Genomic DNA, 21,073 nt, shown 5'->3' on the forward strand with positions numbered 1-21,073 from the left:
GTAAAAAAGTCTTGCAGAAGTTCAGAAGGCCTGGAGAGAGGGACAAATTCCAGATGATTGGAGTAGAGCTCTCACAGCACCCATATATAAAAAGGGAAATAAAACTCAATGTGAGAATTACAGTGGTATTTTTCTACTGAGTGTTCCTGGTAAGATTTTTGGTAAAATTCCTGGTAAGGAAAAAGACCCAGGGGAAAACCAAGATATAGGTGGAAGAAGATAGAAATATAAGATCTAATAATGTTATAATCTTGTCAGGTAACAGATTAATAATGTAAATTTTCATGTAGTACTATCATATCCTGTACACCCCTTGAGGATACAATGAGAGAATTTGATGATGATAAATTAGAACTGCAAATCATTCAACACATTTTCTTTGATTATTCTAATTTTTTGATTTGGAGACGTAGTTACCTTAAATCTTGAAGACTTGCATCCCCATATACCACTTCATGTCTGTCAGTAAACCATCCTCTTAACCATGCTAATATTTTATAATTCAAAACTATATTCTCCAATTTATGCAACAGTCTTCCATGCTGTATGTTATCGAAAGCCTTAGCAAAATCCAGCAGTATCATGTATTCATTCCCCTTGTATAGTTCAATGGTAACATTATAGAATGTGAGCAAGTTGCTAAAACATGATTTTTCCTAAGTAAACCCCATGCTGTTCATTGCTAAGCAGAGATTCACTGTCAACCCATTTCTGAATGCGAGTCTTAACCAGTTTTTCCAAAATCTTCACCTCCACTCCTGAGATGCTGATTGGTCTATAGTTGGATACATTGGTCTTTGCACCACCCTTGTGAAATGGGATTACCATACATTCTTTCCATTCATGTGGAATCTTCCCTGTTCTAAAATTCAAATTATATAGCTTGGTCGAAGGAATAGCCAGTTCAGTTTAACTCTTTTAGCACCTGTACTAATATCCCATCAGTCCCTTTTGTTGAATTCTTATTCAAACGTGTGGAAAAGCTTATGTGTTAACAGTACATGTTATTTATTTTCATGGTATTGATGACAACACAGAATGATAAGAAAATAACATTCATTAACTTTTTTGCTGGTATTATGTCCAGCATCTTCAGAGCACAAAAACGGTATGCACAGTTTTTGTGCATACTGTTTTTGTGCTCTGAAGTTTTTTCACAGTATGCGAAACAAGAATTTGGTACAACAGTGAGACTAGTTTAAAAAATATTGAAATGGACAACTCAAGGAACTGAAGTCCTAATTAGGTGCCATCTATGTTGGAAAATGAGAGAAAACAAATACTAATTAGATCATAATTAGACTGTCTGAGAGACAGTCATTTGATTATTCGAATTTTTTTGATTTGTAGGTGTAGTTACTTTAAATCTTGAGACTCGCATCCCCTGTATACCACATTTTTGATATGTCATTCAGCCATTCTCAAATATGATTTAGATCTTAAAATGACTGTCTCCTAGACAGTCTAATTAAGATCTAACTAATATTTGTTTTCTCTCTTTTTCAAACATAGATGGTACTTAATTAGGACTTTAGTTCTTTGAGTTGTCCATTACAATTTTTTTAATCTAGTCCCACTGTTATACCAAATACTTCTTGTTTCATGTACTGTGACAAACTGTTTTTGTGCTCTGAGATGCTGGATATAATACCCATGAAATATCATCAAATAAGTTAATTAATATTATTTTCTTATCATTCTGTGTTGTCATCAGTATCATGAAAATAAATAACATGAATTCTTATTCAGTTTGTGCAACAGCTCAAATTCCTCCTCTTCATACACCTGAGTTTCTTCTCAAGAGGTAGCAATGAACTCAGTGTTGCATACACCAGGTTGATAGCTTTTAGCAAAATGGTAACGCATTAGTTGAACAACCTCTTCTGCATCTGTCACCCTCACACCATCTGCATTCAGAGGAGTTTTTTCATATCCTTCTTTCTTTTACTTGCAAACTATCAATAGAATTCTCGTGGGTTGTCTTTATCTTGCAGAGCCAGTTTCTTTTCATACTCACTTTACCTTCTGTACAACAGTTGTGACTCTTCTGGCCTGCCATTTATAATTTTCATAATGGACATAATCCTTATGCAGACTGTATACCTTCCACATCATCCTTTTTTTTAACGATTCTACCTTGCTTAATAAGATTACACATTCATATGATTCCTACCCTATTTATTCTTCAAACTCTTGGGACATATTTTGATATTGCATCATTTAGGTATTTTTTAAATGCTTCCCACGCACTGTTGATATTCTTTCCATCCAGCAACCGATACCATTCTGCTGAACTCAGTATACTCTTTAGTTGGTCATGATATTCTGTTTTGTAGTTCAGCAGTTAACCTTTTCTGAATGGAACATTCATAAATTTAGTCCCTTCCCAAGTGAGTACTGCATGATCGCTCTCACCAACCCGAGGGTGACACTATAATCAAATCCAACAATCTTTGACCTCGAGTTCCTTCTGACACATGCTGCGCAACAGCTCAATAAATTCAGTTTCATTCTTCTCATGAGATTTTACTGCTACCCAATCAATATTTGGATAATTAAAGTCTTCCATTATGATTACTCTTTTCATGCCCTCCATAACTAGCAACCGATCCACTAGGTCTGTAACAACACCATGTAATCATTCATGTTCGATTCCACCTCACACCAGATGGCTTCAAATTCACTGCCATATGAAATACTGTTACTAGTACTATTAGTCATAGTTCTCAACACTAACTGGATTCAAGTCATCAGATATCATTAGCAACACACCCCTCCTATCCTATCCATCCTTCCTAAAAATACTGTACCACTTACACTTTATATCAGTTAGTGTGTCTGATTCTGATAGCCAGGTCTCACTAATGCCTACAATCTGAAGTCCCAACATATTGACCAAGGCAACAAACTCTACCCCTTTGTTTCTGATAATCCTAGCATTCGTATATAGAAATAATAAGCCACCTGCATGTTCTTTTGTAAACTCTTGTTTGCAGTCTGCTTGACACAGTTGGATAACTTGCAGATTTTTATTCTTCTCTAGTACTCATATAGACATCTTTGCACTTGGGTCGAAACTTGACAAAACACAGTCGAAATCATTCTCGTAATCATTTCCATGATAATGCCCATTCCCATCATTAGCACAAGTATATAACATTGTCATCTTACACTCATATTCTCACCATTCCTCCCATTATAATTTAATTTCCCTAACTTTCTGTATTAGGTCTCATACCAGTTATTAGTTTATCGAGACTTGATACCAAATGCATTCAGGTGTAGGCTATCTCTCTTATACAATTCTAATCTTCACTCACTCCACACATCCAAAAACTTGCATCCATTCCTTCTACACAGCCTATGCATCAAATCATTTGCCATCATAGCCGTTCTTAATTAATTTTTATCATATCGAGGTAATATACTTACTATTTTCACCTTCTCACTCTTCACTCCCCTCTTCCAACAACCCTTTCATTTTCTCTCTCGTACTGAACATATCACTAGTTTAGTCATTAGTACCTACTGCAATTGCGATCTTGTTTACTTTTCTATTTTAGAATTGCATGTGCTATATTGTTAATTTTAGCTCCTGGAAAACATGATGTTATAACTTGCTCATCAACAGCATGTTTTTTGATAAAGTTGCTGTACCAAATAACATCCTTCTTTTTACAAACAACATTACTTGCCTAATTTTTGCTTACTGACTTACCTGATTCTGTGCTTTGTTGTTTCTTATTTTGCTGCTTAATTTTCTTTTCCTTCCTATGTTCGTTCAAACTCCTCTCAACTCTCTGTAATTGATGCATTGTCTCTCTGATAATCTGCTTTAATTTTGCTGTTTTGGAGGATAATTCATTTTCAACCTCCTTGGCAGATTTATATGCCTGCTAAACTTCAGTCTACTGTCAACAATCACTCCCAAATCTCGAATCCCATCCACTTTCTACGGTACACAGCTTATATTTCTGCACTCCAAAATAACATCAGCAGTGCTACCTATAATTCTCCACAACTTTGCATCATCATCAAACAACTCAAGATCCCCATCAGTCCACATTATATATCATTTATAAACAAGTTAAACAGCAGGGGCCCAAAAACATAAACTCTGGGGCACAGCAATGGTTATTCTCCTTTTTTTTGAGACACTGCTCTGTCATACTGGTTTGCCGGCAAAGCTTGGTTGATTGGTAGAGCCTCTGCTACTAATGGCTCAGTTAAGTAAGTTTGAGCACGGTTAGTAGTTGGAAGGGGACCAATCGTTTGATGCTGTTGGCACACTCTCCCTCGATGAGTCTTTGGACTCCCTGGAGGTGTCAAATAATAATAATAATAATACACAACTTGTTGGTATTGTTCAGAGAGCCAATCTCTGATCTATCTAACCAATATGGTATCTGTTCCATCCTCTGCATCTTGTACATCAACTTATCATGTGGTAATCAATTAAATGCTTTTGCATAGTCCAAAAATATCACTGTATATGATTTTCTCTTATCTAACACACTCATTACCATTATCATAAAATGGAAATAAATTACTAAAACAGGACCTACCCCTGACAAATACATGCTGACCATCATAAAGAATGTTTGTCTCTCAACCCAATCCTGTATTCTATTCCTTACCAATCTCTCCAACACCTTGATTACAACCACAGTTATACAGACCGGTCTATAATTAGAGACTTCTCTTAGAATCATGCTTGTGGAGTGGTACAATTATGCCTTCTTTTCACTCCTTAGGAACCCTACCCAGTGTAAGACTTTCATTAAACCAGGCCAAGGGCATAACTAACTGTTGTGCACATTCCTTAAGAATACATGGCGATGTCATCCATTCCCACAGTTTTATTAATATCTAACCTAATCAACACAACTGATACACCCCTGATTCTTTCACTTTCAGCTCTCTTAATACTTGCCTCTTCTATATATTGCACCACATCATTTACACCAGTATGATATACACTGATAAAGTGCTCATTCAATAATTCCACTATGTCCTTTGGAAATGTTATTCTGCTGCCATGACTATCCACCAGTGTCAACCTGCCATAATTATTCTTTCTCTAACCTGCCACATAGTAGAAAAATTCCCTTTAGTTAAACCTTGGCCTGACCAGCCAATCTCTTCTCATATTGCACCTTTTCTTTCTTTATCATATTCATCACCTTCCCAGCCAGCACTTTAGTCTCTTCATGGATCTAATCACCACCAACTGTCTTGTACCTCCTCCATAACATTTTCTTTTCTAACACAGCTTGCTTGATTTCATTGTTTATCCATTTCACTCCAACTCTATTTACTTGCTTAACCTTGGAATACATTGCTTGTGCCAGATACTGCCTTGTAACCTTCCATGCATCTTTTCTGCTCAGCTCACCTATTCAATGTACTGAATGCCAGCTGACTACAGAGCTTCCTATAATCAACCACATTATGCTCCCACATATATCCATTTTTGGCAGTAACCCTTTCTTGTTTCACCTCTTCCCAAACAAGTACCTCATGATCATTCTCATCAACCAGCAGCAGTGTCAACACCTCATTAACAACTATATCTTGTGAAGTTATCACCAATTCAAAACATTAAAGCCTCTAGTTTCTTCGGTCACATGCTGTTTAGCATGTTCGCTGCCAACTACGAGTATACTCGTAGTTGGTAAACCAGCCACACAAGCCAGCTACGAGTATACTCATATGACACTTACCGCCGGCAACGAGATTACTGAACTGACCTTGAAGAAGTGAAAATGCTTGGCTTGTGGAGCTAGCATCAAAACTGTGTATTCTCCTAGATGGTATATGCTGTGCACAAGCCAACTATGAGTATACTCGTATGACGCTTACCGCCGGCAACGAGATTACCGTACTGACCTTGAAGAAGTGAAATTGCTCGGCGTACTGGAACAGACTATGCCGAAGTAGCGTGGCAGCGAACGTGTTAAGATATTTATCTTTTAGAAATTCAACAGATTCACTCTCCTTATCCTCATACACAATCTCTTCCTTTCATTCTATATTCCTGTAATTAAAGTCTCCTATAAGGATCACCTTCTTTTTACATACCTAAAAATTTTGCCAAAATGTTAAAGATACCAAGCAATTTTAAACCTGGTTTTACTCCATTTTTCCCAAGTGAGCAAACAGACAAAATGTCAAGTTTGCGCCTGCAATTGATGCAAGACTAGCTGATCCCACAGGTAGTGCAAGACCAAGGCAACTAGTGGTAAAGGTGGAGCAAGCTCTGATCACTAATCTTAATATTTATCTTAATATTTACCCTTAATGCCAAAACACATCTCCAAGAAGGGGATGTATGATGTTTTGTATTAAAGGCAAGGGGCCACTACCCAGACCGGTTTCAACCTTTGAGGTCTCATCAGTGGGAGCCAGGCTAGAAATACCAAGATTTAGTAATGCAGAGCTTATAAGTATTTTACCAAAACAAGTTACCATAAGGTGTATTAACCTTATTAAATAAAATAAAAATCTCAGGAGGAGATCTAAATGTAGAAAGTATTTTTAACTTGGGTATAATTATGTTAAAGATACCAAGCAATTTTAAACCTGGTTTTACTCCATTTTTCCCAAGTGAACAAACAGACAAAATGTCAAGTTTGTCTGTTTGCTCACTTGGGAAAAATGGAGTAAAACCAGGTTTAAAATTGCTTGGTATCTTTAACATGATTATACCCAAGTTAAAAATACTTTCTACATTTAGATCTCCTCCTGAGATTTTTATTTTATTTAATAAGGTTAAAACACCTTATGGTAACTTGTTTTGGTAAAATACTTATAAGCTCTGCATTACTAAATCTTGGTATTTCTAGCCTGGCTCCCACTGATATTTTTTTTGTGGGTTTTTTAGGCCTATAGACGGCATTCCGTTATTTTATAGGAGTAGACTATCCTTGGAAAGTCTACTCCTATATCCTTTCTTTCGTTAAATAATGTTTTCGGTTTTACCGAGGATAAGAACCCTCAGGTTCGAAATAGATACTGGTATTCACCAGAGGACGTTTGCGAGGGCTATTATTGACTGCGTCGGGGCAGACAATATTTCCGGTTTCACCCCTTATGGGGGGGGGGAAGGTTTCAAGTTGTATGCAAAAACGCTGCAACTAGAGAAAAACTTCTGAAAGGAGTCGAGTGCGAGGCAAAAATTTTTCAACCTTTTGTGGTAGGAAGCTTTGTCAAAAGAGTAAGAATAGATCGTTTTCTGCTTGAATACTTAGAAGAAGACAATGACATCATAACTAAAGTCTTCTCGAAATGGGGAGCTGTTCGGGATATCGAAATTGGCACGGACGCTGAGATCCCACAATGGAAATCTGGTGAAGTCACCTTTTCCATCATGATGAATGCAGAAATTCTGAATTTTGTCAAGATAGGATCGGCCAGGGTAATGGTGAGCTACCCGGGAGTAAAGAGGCAATGCTTTAGATGCGGCGCCCTCAGTCATTTAGGTGCCCAGTGCCTGAAGTTAAAATGCAAGAACTGCCTAACAGCAGGCCATACAGTAGCACAGTGCCAGTCAGCATGCCTAAAATGTGGCACTAACGGCCATAAGGTGGACACCTGTCCGGACAGAAACCTGGCCGAAAAATTGGGAGGCAGTATTATGCCCAACACGGAAGCAACAGCCAAAAATGTCATTGGCACAGAACCGAATGAGTTCCCTACCCTGAAGACCGCGCATGAGGGAACAACAAGAAAGAATCATGCCGCCACGGCTGAAACACTGCCGAATACACCAATAGAGAAACCTATAACCAGGAAAGACAAAAGGCAGAAAGAACCAGCCACCGAGCAAACCGCCACTACAAATGTAGCAACCGAAAATAACCAGCAGCACCAACAAAAAGGAACTATCACTGCAGTCACAATAGACGACGACACAGAGGCAGTAGATATGGAAATCAACAATACAGAAACCACACAAAAGAGGCCAGCCGGCCCTGAAGAAGTAAATATAAAAAAACCAAAACCAGCTGAAGTTGGAAAAATAAAGTCAACTTCAGAACCCACAAAGTTCCCTCACACAAAGGCCAATGCACCTATATTGCATCTCTTAAAAGACTTCCCCGAGGAGGAGGCGATACTACAAAGAGCAATAGAAACATTTGGAGACGTTCGACTGATACTCACAGGACAAAACGGGCCAAGAGTCGTCAGTGCAGAATGGAACGACGTGTTTGTCGATAATATAGATGAAATCACTCCTGAAAAGATCATTGGTCTTATTGATGCAGAGGACGACGTGGGACTAGCACTGCACAGAGGCCTCTACATGCTAAACCACGTCCGTGGAGACAAATTAGCAGATCTCATCATTAAAACCCACAACAATAGAGAGCAGGAGGATTTAAACCTCGCCTAACAAGTCAGTCGACTCCTAGTATCGATCTGCCAGGGAGGGGGGGGGGGAAACTTTTCCTTTAAGTTTTGTTTCCGTTTAAATTTTGTCCACACAGGATGGGGTATCCTGAGAACCTGGGCTGCGAAGGCTTACACTAAGGCAGTGCAGCTCCTTGTGGGCTGCATCACCCAGGCCAGGCTCTTCCCCCACTCTCCTCAGTTTAAATTGGTCTTTCATGTCACCCAGTTGTTTTTTTTTTCCGTTTGTCTTTGCTATTAGTGATATGTAACTTGTGTCCTTTCTCAGTTTTTCTTTTTTAAGTGTCCTCTCATTTGTTTTTCACTCCTTTCACCGGCCAGACATCTGAAGAGATGGCTGGCCGTCGAGAGCTGAAAAGAACGGATGGAGGGAGGAAATGTCAGAGATCTGCTTGGTGATGACTCTTGAGTGTGGCCAAGCAGATCGACTGAGGCCTCTTTTAACTACCTACTACTATTAACTTTATCTTTTCTACTCCTCTCTTACTATCAAAGCTGGCTCTCAGCACAACTTTTTGACTCTAAAGAGGCCAATGATGATGAGATATGAACTCCCATTCTACCTCAATAAAGGTCGAAACCGGTCTGGGTAGTGGCCCCTTGCCTTTAATACAAAACATCATACATCCCCTTCTTGGAGATGTGTTTTGGCATTAAGGGTTAAATATTAAGATTAGTGATCAGAGCTTGCTCCAGCTTTACCACGAGTTGCCTTGGTCTTGCACTACCTGTGGGATCAGCTAGTCTTGCATCAATTGCAGGCGCAAACTTGACATTTTGTCTGTTTACTCACTTGGAAAAATGGAGTAAAACCAGGTTTAAAATTGCTTGGTATCTTTAACATAATTATACCCAAGTTAAAAATACTTTCTACATTTAGATCTCCTCCTGAGATTTTTATTTTATTTAATAAGGTTAATACACCTTATGGTAACTTGTTTTGGTAAAATACTTATAAGCTCTGCATTACTAAATCTTGGTAAATCTTGGTATTTCTAGCCTGGCTCCCACTGATGAGACCTCAATAAAGGTCAAAACCGGTCTGGGTAGTGGCCCCTTGCCTTTAATACAAAACATCATACATCCCCTTCTTAGAGATATGTTTTGGCATTAAGGGTAAATATTAAGATTAGTGATCAGAGCTTGCTCCAGCTTTACCACGAGTTGCCTTGGTCTTGCACTACCTGTGGGATCAGCTAGTCTTGCATCAATTGCAGGCACAAACTTGACATTTTGTCTGTTTGCTCACTTGGAAAAATGGAGTAAAACCAGGTTTAAAATTGCTTGGTATCTTTAACATAATTATACCCAAGTTAAAAATACTTTCTACATTTTGCCAAAATGTTTCACAATCAGTATTCTCTACATTCCCTGGCTTAACAGCAACCTATCAGATATGCTAGCCTGTTAATTTCAACTTCTAACTTCCACACTTGGTGGACACAATTACTCTGCAATTTTTAACAGCACTCCCCTCCTCTTTCTACATTCCTACTCTTCCTGAAAATTATATATATCCTTCCACTTCTATTCTCGACATCACATCCTCCTCAGACTAATTGGAAGAAGTTTCACTTATTCCAATTATCTTTGGGCATACTGGCTCAATTAATGCAACAACCTCAACTCTCTTGTTTTGAATGCTCCTTACATTTGTGTACAAACATAAAAACCCTGCACCTTTGAAGCCATTCTACCAGCATCAACATGTTCTATTCTAGTTGCTATACCACACCTCTCTTTGGTCTGATGACTCCCATTTCCCCGATCTTGATTTCGATTCCTACCTGTCTCATCCTCACCTTTTATATATTCCTTCCCCTTGTGCTGCTGCACCAACATCTACAACCTTGTATCCATCTTCCTCATGTTCTACAATCCATTTAACTGTGCTATCCTGCTTCATGATTAGACTGATCATTTACTGCATTAACTTCTTGACTCTGCTCTCCTCAATTCACTATTGTCATATATGGGCAACATGCTAATGGCTTTTCCAACAACACTATTTTCCTTAACCTGCCACAACTTTCTCAAGTCTATTGACATTCTTTTTTCCCCAACTAAGTCATTTATGCCAATGACTACCACTAAATTTGATGCTTGCTCTTTGCTTTTCTGCAATGCATCAGTTATTTGTTTCATTGTTCCACCAGGAAAGCATGTTTTGTTCACTTTATTAGACGTAGTACCTCTAATGATCGAGTTACAATTACAATGATATACGACTATCCTTTGACTCTTTCTTCGTAATACTAAGTTCTTCCATCTTATTCTCATCAGCCAGTCTCTTCTTTAGATGTTTAATATCCATCTTCCTCCTTGAGGTTTGGGAAACATCGATGGGATGCTGCATACTCTATGGGAGGAGTTATACTGGAGGAAGTAGGGGAGACAAGAGATCTGGGGTTGATGATTGATAGAAACCTGAAGTTTAGGGGACATATTGCAAAGGTGGTGAAGGTAACACAGAGGATTGCTGCTATTATGAGAAGGACACTGACCTGCAGAGATAAGAGGGTTATCATTCCGTTGTATAAGTCTCTGATCAGACCACACTTGGACTATTGTTCTCAGATTTGGTCCCCAGGATTTGAAGGGGATAAATTAACTGTGGAAAGGATACAAAGACGGATGACAAAGATGGTTTCAGGACTGTACAATGATAGTTATGAGGATCGGCTGAGAGAATGTGGACTGCAGAGTTTGGCGGATAGAAGAAGGAGAGGTGATATGATTGAGACTTTTAAACTGTTGAGAGGTGGTTACAGGGTTGACACTGGGGAGTTCTTTCGCTTGGTTGATCAGCGGGAAGGAGTGATGACAAGAGGCCATCCCTGGAAGTTACGAAAGGAAACTGTGAGCAAGAGGGTAAGGAGTGGTTTCTTTGTGTGGAGGGTGGTTGAGCCGTGGAATGCATTGCCTGATGGAGTGGTGGGAGCGAGAACGGTCAGTGACTTTAAAGAGTGGTATGATAAACTTTGTGTTTCTCAGGGGGGGACCTCCCCTCGATGAGTCTTGACAGACTTTATGTCTTAGGAAGGACCTCCCTCGATGAGTCTTTTGACTCCTTGGAGGCCTGAATAATAATAAAAAATAATAATAATAATATCCTCTTCCAGATGTTTCATTTCACTTTTCATTAACTCTTACCTAAGATTTTCTACTACAGTCTCTTGTTCCCATTTCTAATCGCTCTAATCTATCAAGACATTTTTCACATATGTTAAGGATTGTTTACCCAAACAGTCTACAAATGTTTCATATTTTTCAATGCATACATACAGCAATTTTCGCAGAGCGTCCATTGCGAAAAATCAACTAGAATCGAATCAGAACTTGATCTACGTCATATTGAAGCTTTCCGTGCAGTCGATGTGCACTATTTTCAGAAACAGTAAGAACAAACAAGTAGCAAAACACAATATAAACAACATAAACAATTAAAACACTTTTATCACAGCTCAAATCTACCATTAACTCCACATGTAATTGTTAATGTGATTATCATCAAAATATAGAAAGAATTTCCGAAATTCGTTCATTCTTTTTATCCATATATAATTTCTTTGTATTAATTCATGTTCTCATAATTGAAATCTCTCATCAGGATAATTTTCTTTTTACTTGCCCATCCATCTTGCCTCAGCATTACAAAATTATTGTCCTATAACAACATTCTGTTGAATGTTCCATTGTGTTTACACCTCACATCAAATAGCCTCAAAGCCACTACATGCATTGCTAACTTGTTGAAAGTTTATTTTTCACTTGGTTAGAATATAATAAATTTAGTTTAATCCTTTATCCAAGTGTGTGCAAACAAAGTTTGCGCCTGAAAGTATCTTCAGGACTGGGGTAAGGTGATACAACACCAGGGCAACTCCTTGCAAAGGTGGAGCAAGATACCAACACTCCTATCTCAGTATCTCCCATAATGCAAAACACATCTCCTTGCGGATATGTCTAATGTTATGCATCAAGTGCTCACACTTGGATAAAGGATTAAACTAAATTTATTATATTATTATTATTGCCTTGCTAACTATTACTTCCACCTTGAGTGAATTAAGCAAGAAAGTCATATATTGAATCAGTGAAGGAACAAACTTGTCATCAATGCACTGGGGAGAGCAATGCACAGTGAGGCTGATGTTAATGTCTTACAAGAGGACTTGAAAGATTGAATGAATGAGCAGATAAGTGAAACTGTCAGTTCTAGGACCTCCTAGATGAGTCTTTGACTCCATGAGGTCTTGTTTAATAATAATAATAATAATGTTGTAAGGTTTCGAAATTTGGTAAGCAACGATGGGATGCAAAGTATACACTTGGTGGGGAAACTTTAACAGAAGTAGAGGAGATGAGAGATCTAGGAGTGATGGTGGACAAGGACCTGAAATTCAGGGACCACATTGCACAAGTTGTGAAGACATCGCATTGAATAATGGCAATGATGCAGAGAACCCTGACATGCAGAAATAGAGAGGTTATGATTCCATTGTATAATGCCTTGATTAGGCTTCATATAGATTATTGTGCCCAGATTTGGTTGCTGGGTTTTCATGGTGATGAGGATATGTTGGAAAGAGTACAGAGAAGATTCACAAAGGTAGTCAGTGGTCTTTGGAATGTGGAGTATGGGGACAGATTGAGTGAATGTAAGTTGTAGAGTCTCGTGAATAGGAGGACGAGGGGGGGGGGATATGATTGAGACATATAAACTAGTCAGGGGTTGTTATCAGGTAGACATGAAAGAGATTTTTCATAGAATTGGAGAGGGGAGTAGAACAAGAGGCCATTGCTGGAAACTGTATAAGGAAGGTGTGAGCAAAGGATTGAGAAGCAGATTCTTTGCATGAAGGGTGGTTGGTGAATGGAATGCATTGCCTGAGTGTGTTGTGGATGTGGACACATTGAATCAGTTTAAGACATGGTTGGATGAGCATTGTATGCAATAGTGAGTACCTCTCACGATGAGTCTCTGACTCCATGCAGGTCGGGTGTTCATAATAATAGTAATTTCTAATCATTTTAGCCTCACTAATCAAATATTATGGCCCTGAAAGCAGCCCAGTCTGTATCATTATTCTCTTGTGCTGTTTCAGGTATGACATAATCAACTTTCCCTTCCCATCGTAGTAATTAGATGATGCTTTCTCTGAGGTAGCTAACTTCATAATGTCCCTACACTACTTGACAGTCTTTCTACACACTACTTAGTGCACTTTTTCTGCCCTACCTCTTACTTTTCTTATGTAAAATAAATCCGTATTTTTCTGATTATATAGTCTGTAGCTAATATTTTTAGTGTGCTCATTACCCTCATGATATTTAAAATAATTAAGTTTTTACCTAAAACATTTAAAAAAGTCATTTAATATGTATTCTTATTGTATTCAGGAGTAGTTTTAGATGGGCCTGTGATGACTATTGTAAAAGTGAGTAGGCTACATATGGGACCATACTTGTGTTCAGCATCAAATGGAGTATCTCCATCTACTACAAGAAAAATACTTCTCCAAGTTCACTGTAAGTTTAATATGAAACTTTTTCACTCTTGTGTGTTCTCTTTAAAATTAAAGCATATATCAAAAGATTTTAATTTGTATATCAATAATGTAGAGAAAGTTTAAGGTAGGGATATTAAGTTGTTTGCTGATGATGCAAAACTGGAGGAAAGAAATAGTTGATAAAGGTAATATAGATATCCTGCAGGATAATTTAAATAAACTGGCATTGCGGGCAAAGGATAATGATTGTCAATTTAATGTTGCAAAATGTAAGATTTATGCCCTTTGGGTAAAAGGTTTACATACTTTGTAACACATTGATGGTATTCAGATGCAGGAATTGATGAGGCTAGAGACTTGGGGATAATGGTTGACAGAGAGTTAAAGTTCAGAGTGTATATTGTAAAGGTTGTTGTTAAAATAGCTCAAAGGATTACATAGATGTTGAAAAACATAAGTAAAATAGGGAAGTTATCCCTCTTTATAAGGAAATGATTTGGCAGCCCGTTGACTACTGTAAGATTTGGTCACCTGTGTTTCTTGGGGATCAGGAGGTGGTAGAGAGGATTCATAGATAAGCAACCAAGCTGGTGACAGGTCTGCAGAATCACTCTATGAGGAATGGTTGGTGTGTTTGGTGTGGGTTACAAAGTTTAGTCGATGGGCTGAAAAGAGAGGATATGATAGAAACTTATAAGATATTAAAGAGTTTTTTATAAAATAGATGTAAAGGAAATTTTTCAATATATGACAAATAATGAGAGAGAGAACTGGGGTCAACTGTGGAAGTTATGCAAGAGTGTGCTGCTGCTTCTCTCTTCCATCCTCTATGTGGATGATGATGAGGCTGAATGAACTCTTTCCCACTTCTGTCTGCCCCAGGAGAGTCCGAACAATTCTGTCCAGTTTGGTGTCGCTTGTTGTGATTTGGTTTTTAGGTCCTCTTTTATTTTGTCTATCCATCTAATTCTGGGCCATCTTTTGGATCTTTTACCTTCCATCGTTGTATTCAGGGCTTTAGATGGTAGTCTCTCTATTCCCATTCTGGTCACATGGCCAAACCATCGCAGCCTTCCTTCTTGGATTTTGTCTATTATATTGGACTAGATCTATGAACTAGATTTTTTTTTTTTTTTGCATGGAGAGGCTTCATATTGGAGGTTTAATGGAGTATTGACAACTCTAGGAAGGGAATAAAAACTAATTGTAATGCTTAACACAAAGACAACAATACTTAGCATTGGGTTGTTTTGTTTTGTGTTTGTGTATTACAAGTGTTATTTGTACTCCCTGAAGATGTCTCAGTAACTGAGATGAAATATTGGAAGCATTAAAATTAGTTTTTTTATCCTTTCCTAGTGCTGTCAATACTCCATTAAACCTCCAACTTGAGGTCCTCCTAACACTTAAGCCTTAACACACAGGTTGCACGGAGAGTGGTGAATAAGTAGAATGGATTTCTAGATTTAATTGCGAGTGCCCTGACAGTGAGGAGAGCTATGATAGGGTTTTGAAAGTTTATTTTTCACTTGGTTAGAGTATAATAAATTTAGTTTAATCCTTTATCCAAGTGTGAGCAAACAAAGTTTGCACCTGAAAGTATCTTCAGGACTGGGGTAAGGTGGTACAACACCAGGGCACTCCTTGCAAAGGTGGAGCAAGATACCAACACTCCTATCTCAGTATCTCCCATAATGCAAAACACATCTCCTTGCGGATATGTCTAATGTTAAGCATTAAGGAAGGGCCACAACCCAGACTAGTTTCGACCTTTATTGAGGTCTCTTCAGTGTAATATTAGACATATATATTAGACAAATGACATTAGACATATCCGCAAGGAGATGTGTTTTACATTATGGGAGATACTGAGATAGGAGTGTTGGTAGCTTGCTCCACCTTTGCAAGGAGTGCCTTGGTGTTGTTACCACCTTACCCCAGTCCCGAAGATACTTTCAGGTGCAAACTTTGTTTGCTCACACTTGGATAGTGTTTTGTGTATAAAGATTCATATAGGTCTCTAATGATAAGTCTCTGAAATCCATGCAGATACTCTATAATAGTAATAATATTAATTTTGGTGGATGTTTGGAGTGCATTTGATAGAGGAGAGCTCTATGCAGAAGATGGATTACATCTCGACATGAAAGACTGCAAATATTAGGAAAGGTTACTGCTCTCGTGACGAGGAGTGGTGTTAGGGCAGAGAAACTAAAGTTTCTAGGGCGGAAAGAAGTAGTGTGATTTAGCTAATATTAGGCTAAATCATTCTAGATTTTATTTTATATGGGTGTATGATTGACTAAGTTATTTTGTTTGTAAGAAAGAGGAATGGTAATAATCAAAACCACGAGGAATAAAAAAAAAAAAAAAAAAAAAAAAAAAAAAAAAAAAAACAGGCAAGGAGGGTGATTCAGATGGTAAGAGTAGCAAAAGTTAAATATGAGCAGCAGTTAGCTAATGAAGATAAAAATGAAAAAAGATTAAAATAAAGAATAATAAAAACAAAAAAAAAATCCCAGGGAATTCTTTCGACATATTGCTAGCAAAATGAGAATGATTATGGTGGGATGGCACTGATTGGAGAAAATGGTATAAGGACAACTGCTGCAGAAGATATAGTTGAGATATTTAATGAGCAGTTCATAAAGGTCTTTCATCCTTGTGAATGTGACATCATGAAGAGTCTGAAAGCAGTGGTTAATGATGAGGAAGAGAGAGAGAGAGAGACTGACTGAACAAAAGTAATATGTGGAAAGTCAGCAAATGTGATGTTAATGTATTGGGACTTGATGATATATCACCATGTATTTTGAAGAAATGTGCCAGGGAGTTGACATCTGCCTTGGTATATTTGTTTAATATGAATCTTACAGTGGGTCAATTTCCAAAGGAATGGAAGAAAGGAAGGTAAGATTTTACTCTTCATAAAGGATGTGACAGAACTTGAGCAGCAAATTATAGGCCCAATCTGTGTGGTAGCATGTTGTGGTTAATGTTGCAGAGGTTAGTGAAAAACCAGTTTCCAGAATTTGGTTGACAACAGTGGTATTCACTTTGATGGACAGCAATGATTTGCTAAAGGGAGGTTATACTTCAGAAATTGACACAATGTAAGATTCATATTAAACAAATGTACCAAGGCAGATGTTAACTCCATGGTTGAATCGTAGTATAGTTATATTTTATGAGGACTTTTGATAGATTGTGATATGATAAGTTAAACTAGAGTGGATGTGGTGGGATATTAGATTTGTGCATTGAATTAGACATTAGCTATCTGACTGATATCAGTAACTTGTGTATGGGAGAGCAATATCCCAAAAGAGTAAAGTCACTAGTGGTGTACCTCAGAGGGCTGTAGTTATTATTATTATTATTCAGGCCTCCATGGAGTCAAGACTCATCGTGGGAGGTCCTTCCTAGGAAACACAAAGTCTATCATACCACTCCTTAAACTCATTGACTTCTCACTCTCACCATTCTATCAGGCAATGCATTCCATGGTTCAACCACCCTCTATGCAAAGAAACCACTCCTCACCTTCTTGCTCACGGCTTCCTTTTGTAACTTTCAGGAATGGTCTCTTGTCATACTTCCTTCCCCCTGTTCAACCAAATGAAAGAATTCCCCCAGTGTCAACCCTGTAATCACCTCTCCTTCTTCTATCTACCAAACTCTGCAGTTCACATTCCCTTGACCGATTCACTTAACTAACATTGTACAGTCATGAAACCATCTTTGTTATCTGCCTCTGTACCCTTTCCACAGTTATTTTATCCCCTTCAAATCATGGAGACCAAATTTGAGAACAATAGCCTAAGTGTGGTCTGATCAAGGTCTTATACAACAGAATGATAACTCTTTTATCTCTTCTGCAGGTCGGCATCCTTCTCAGTATTGCAGCAATCCTCTGTGTTACCTTTACCACCTTTGCAATATGTCACCTGAATTTCAGGTTTCTATCAATCATCAACCCCCGGATCTCTTGTCTCCCCTACTTCTTCCAGTACAACTATTCCAATAGAGTATGAAGTGTCCCATCGATGTGTCTCAAACCTCGAGACCTTACATTTTTGAAGAATAGGACACCAAATTGTGTCCTTTTCTTCATTTGTGGAATACAGTTTACTATTGCTGCTAACAAATATTCCTTCACAATTTCCCAAGCACTAATGACATCTCAGCCTTCCAATTCCTCCCTCCATGAAACTTCCCCAAGTTGATATCTAAGACTATTATAATCACCTGCCTTATAATTCCACATATGTTCCCATCTCTTTGATACTCCTGTATGTCTATTCATCTTCCAAGTCAAAACCACATGGTCACTCTCTTCAAACTGGTAGGAGAGATGTCATCTCAGGTGTTATTATTATTATTATTATTATTATTATTATTATTATTATTATTATTATTATTATTACATCACACCTCCAGAGAGTTCAAAGACTCATCAATGGAGAGCATCTACTCTACAACTCTTCGTCTCACTACTCCACCAACCTTCATTATCTAACACCAACGGCATCTACTGCCGACTACCATCACTAGTACTTTCACAGACAATCACAACATCCATCGCCCACAGCAGAATTATCGACTCTTCTGATGCTATGACCAAATCCAAAACTCTTGAACCTCTTGTTTCCTCTATTACATGTTGCCTAAGACATTTGTCCCTCAAGAATTCTAGAAATTCCATTCCCTTATTGCTACATGCATCTTCCTCTCTCCGATTTATACTGCTGTAGTTAAAATCTCCCATAACAATCATTCTTCTTGCACTTGCCAAGCTGAACTGTCTAAACATCTCCTAAACCCCACCCTCTGTGCTCGTTGGTTTGTAGCAACTAAATATCCTGTCTTGCTCACCTCTACCTCACACCATATGCTTTTAAAACTTCTACTTCTACTCCCCCAAAAGAAAAAGGAAAAAAAAAAAACTACAAAAATTTCAAAATCTTTTCCTAATTAAAATTCATTTTTTTTATTTATATTGTGTAGTGTCGTCTCTTTCTATACTACTTATGAATTAGTGGTCACATAAGGCGGGAATACCCTATCTCGGGAATCGCAGCCGCTGTGAACGCAAAGCGAACGAAGTAGCGCTCAGGTGGACTGAGTGCTACTTCGTTTGCCTGAGCCGGGCCAGAGTAGATCACGACATCATGTATTGGCAATCACTGCAGATGCTCAGTCATAGGTTGTATGCAATGTGTAGTGTGTATTCTCAAATCATCTACTCACCTCGAACCCCCCCCCCCCTCCCAAGATTAAACCTTGAGTGCACCACTGAGTTTGAGTGAGGTGAAAATCAAGAAATACCCAGTAAGAAGACTCGTAATCAGAGTAGTACTTAACAAAAGTATAACAAAATCATGTTAAGAAATCATGTTTTGTTTCCCTGACACAAAAATTAATGATATCAGTCATGACATCCAGATGCAAAAAGGTAAGGCGAAAGAACTAATTGCCTTGGTTGGCACTAATGATCTGAGAAGTGAGAAGCATTCCGTGATGAAGGATTTGAAGTAATTGTTGGACGAAGCAAAAATGAAAAGTGGGAAGGTGAAGATTGTAAGTCTCCTGCTTCACTATTGTCGTGACGTTCTATTTTCATGTTGTGTTCTAATCTGCCATCTTGTTTCAAGACACTCTTATTAATAAAACAACTAATTGCAAATTGATCACCGAACCAAAAGTAGGGAAATTTATAATTATACTGCGCCACCCTATTTTTAGATTAGTCTGTATAAAACAGTAGGATCAATTCTTAATTAAGTTAGCAGTCTTCTCATTTAGGCCGAATTATTTACTATTCTACTTGGGGCACCCGCAAGATTCTAATTTTTTATGAACGGTGCAATAAAAGGGAATTCAGGCAAACACAATATTTAGATTAACAAAATAAAACATTTAATATATGATATATAATAAATACAAGAATTCTACTTTTAAATGGAACAATACAAATAACTTAATACATCTTGCTAAGTCACTCTTTCCAATTCAATGTTCTAAACTTTAACATACAATTCACAGTTTCAAAATTACAAACTGTCTTAACTCAAGTTAATAAAACAAAACTTCTCATTTGATCAGTCTGCACATATCTATCAGTTGTACTTAATGTTTAAATTCACAGCAGGCACTAATCAAGGTAGACAATATTCCAAGCAATCTTATTTCGGACCTTGAACATCGAAGATACGTTACAGTTAATGTTAGAATAAACAAACATGTATGACTACTCTTACCGGATACAATCTTCAATACATCAATTTATTGTGAGCACTTATGAATTAACTTATTTAAGCTAGCGGAACACATTAAATAAAATTCTCCAACGCTTTAACTGAACTACTGTTAATCGCGCTTCACTACTCTAAACAACAGCAGTAAGGTACTGATATCTTTCTTTGTTTACTTTTCTCCAACTAGTTAAATTCATTATAATTCTTCTCAGGGCAACATAGAATTAAGACGTAATCCTAGACTAACTGGAACTAATCAGAATTTCCCATTGAATGTCCAGTTCTTTATTTATCCGATTACGACATCAATTTTCCCCTACAACAACAGCTGATTTCACTTGCTGCTGAGTATATGATTCACTACGTTTTTGCTCACTTCTAAACACTCTTCTCATGAATTTCTGCCCTAAAGAATTTATAATTTTCTTTCTCTTCTTTTCTTGTATCCTACTTTCCTTCAGGCTCCGCAAAACTCCCTTTTCTTTAATCTAAAATTCTTATTGCCTTCCTTTCTCCTTCTGGTTCCAAGATCACGCACTCTTCCACTCGTGCTTGTTTATTTCATACGTCCATGACAACCCATGAACGCGAACATTTCGCTAATGTAATACAACGCTCTACTACTACATAAGTGATTACATAACGTTACATTTTTACAAATAAGAATAAACAGAATATTTGAGCTACTTAATTAGTTTTTTCATTACGTATACAATTATTTATAATAACACTTTTCGTTACTTTATATATATTTTTTTAGTTATCATAAATTTCTACACATATTATTATTTAATAAATTAATAGTAGGTTAAGTTTAGAATAAATATTTAGATAGTAATCCTTAATTAAGGAACAATAAATAATTTTTATACAAATCATGATTAATATATA

The 21,073-nt window shown here is 37.6% G+C and overlaps 1 protein-coding gene across 10 annotated transcripts in view; it reads left to right on the top strand.

Annotated features, from left to right (window-relative positions):
- LOC150104529 (lachesin-like) overlaps nucleotides 1-21,073 on the top strand; it is a 1,086,504-nt gene that overhangs the window by 813,407 nt on the left and 252,024 nt on the right. For all 10 annotated transcript variants that reach the window (XM_090395729.1, XM_090395728.1, XM_090395732.1 and 7 more), the window contains one exon: nucleotides 13,816-13,944. In XM_090395729.1, coding sequence (XP_090251855.1) covers nucleotides 13,816-13,944 — 129 coding nt within the window. The remainder of the gene's footprint in view (nucleotides 1-13,815; nucleotides 13,945-21,073) is intronic.

The sequence above is a fragment of the Typopeltis vanoorti genome, chromosome 7 (genome assembly GCF_054136105.1).
Source record: "Typopeltis vanoorti isolate ZY-2024b chromosome 7, IOZ_Tvanoo_1.0, whole genome shotgun sequence".
In the NCBI taxonomy this organism is placed as follows: domain Eukaryota; kingdom Metazoa; phylum Arthropoda; class Arachnida; order Uropygi; family Thelyphonidae; genus Typopeltis; species Typopeltis vanoorti.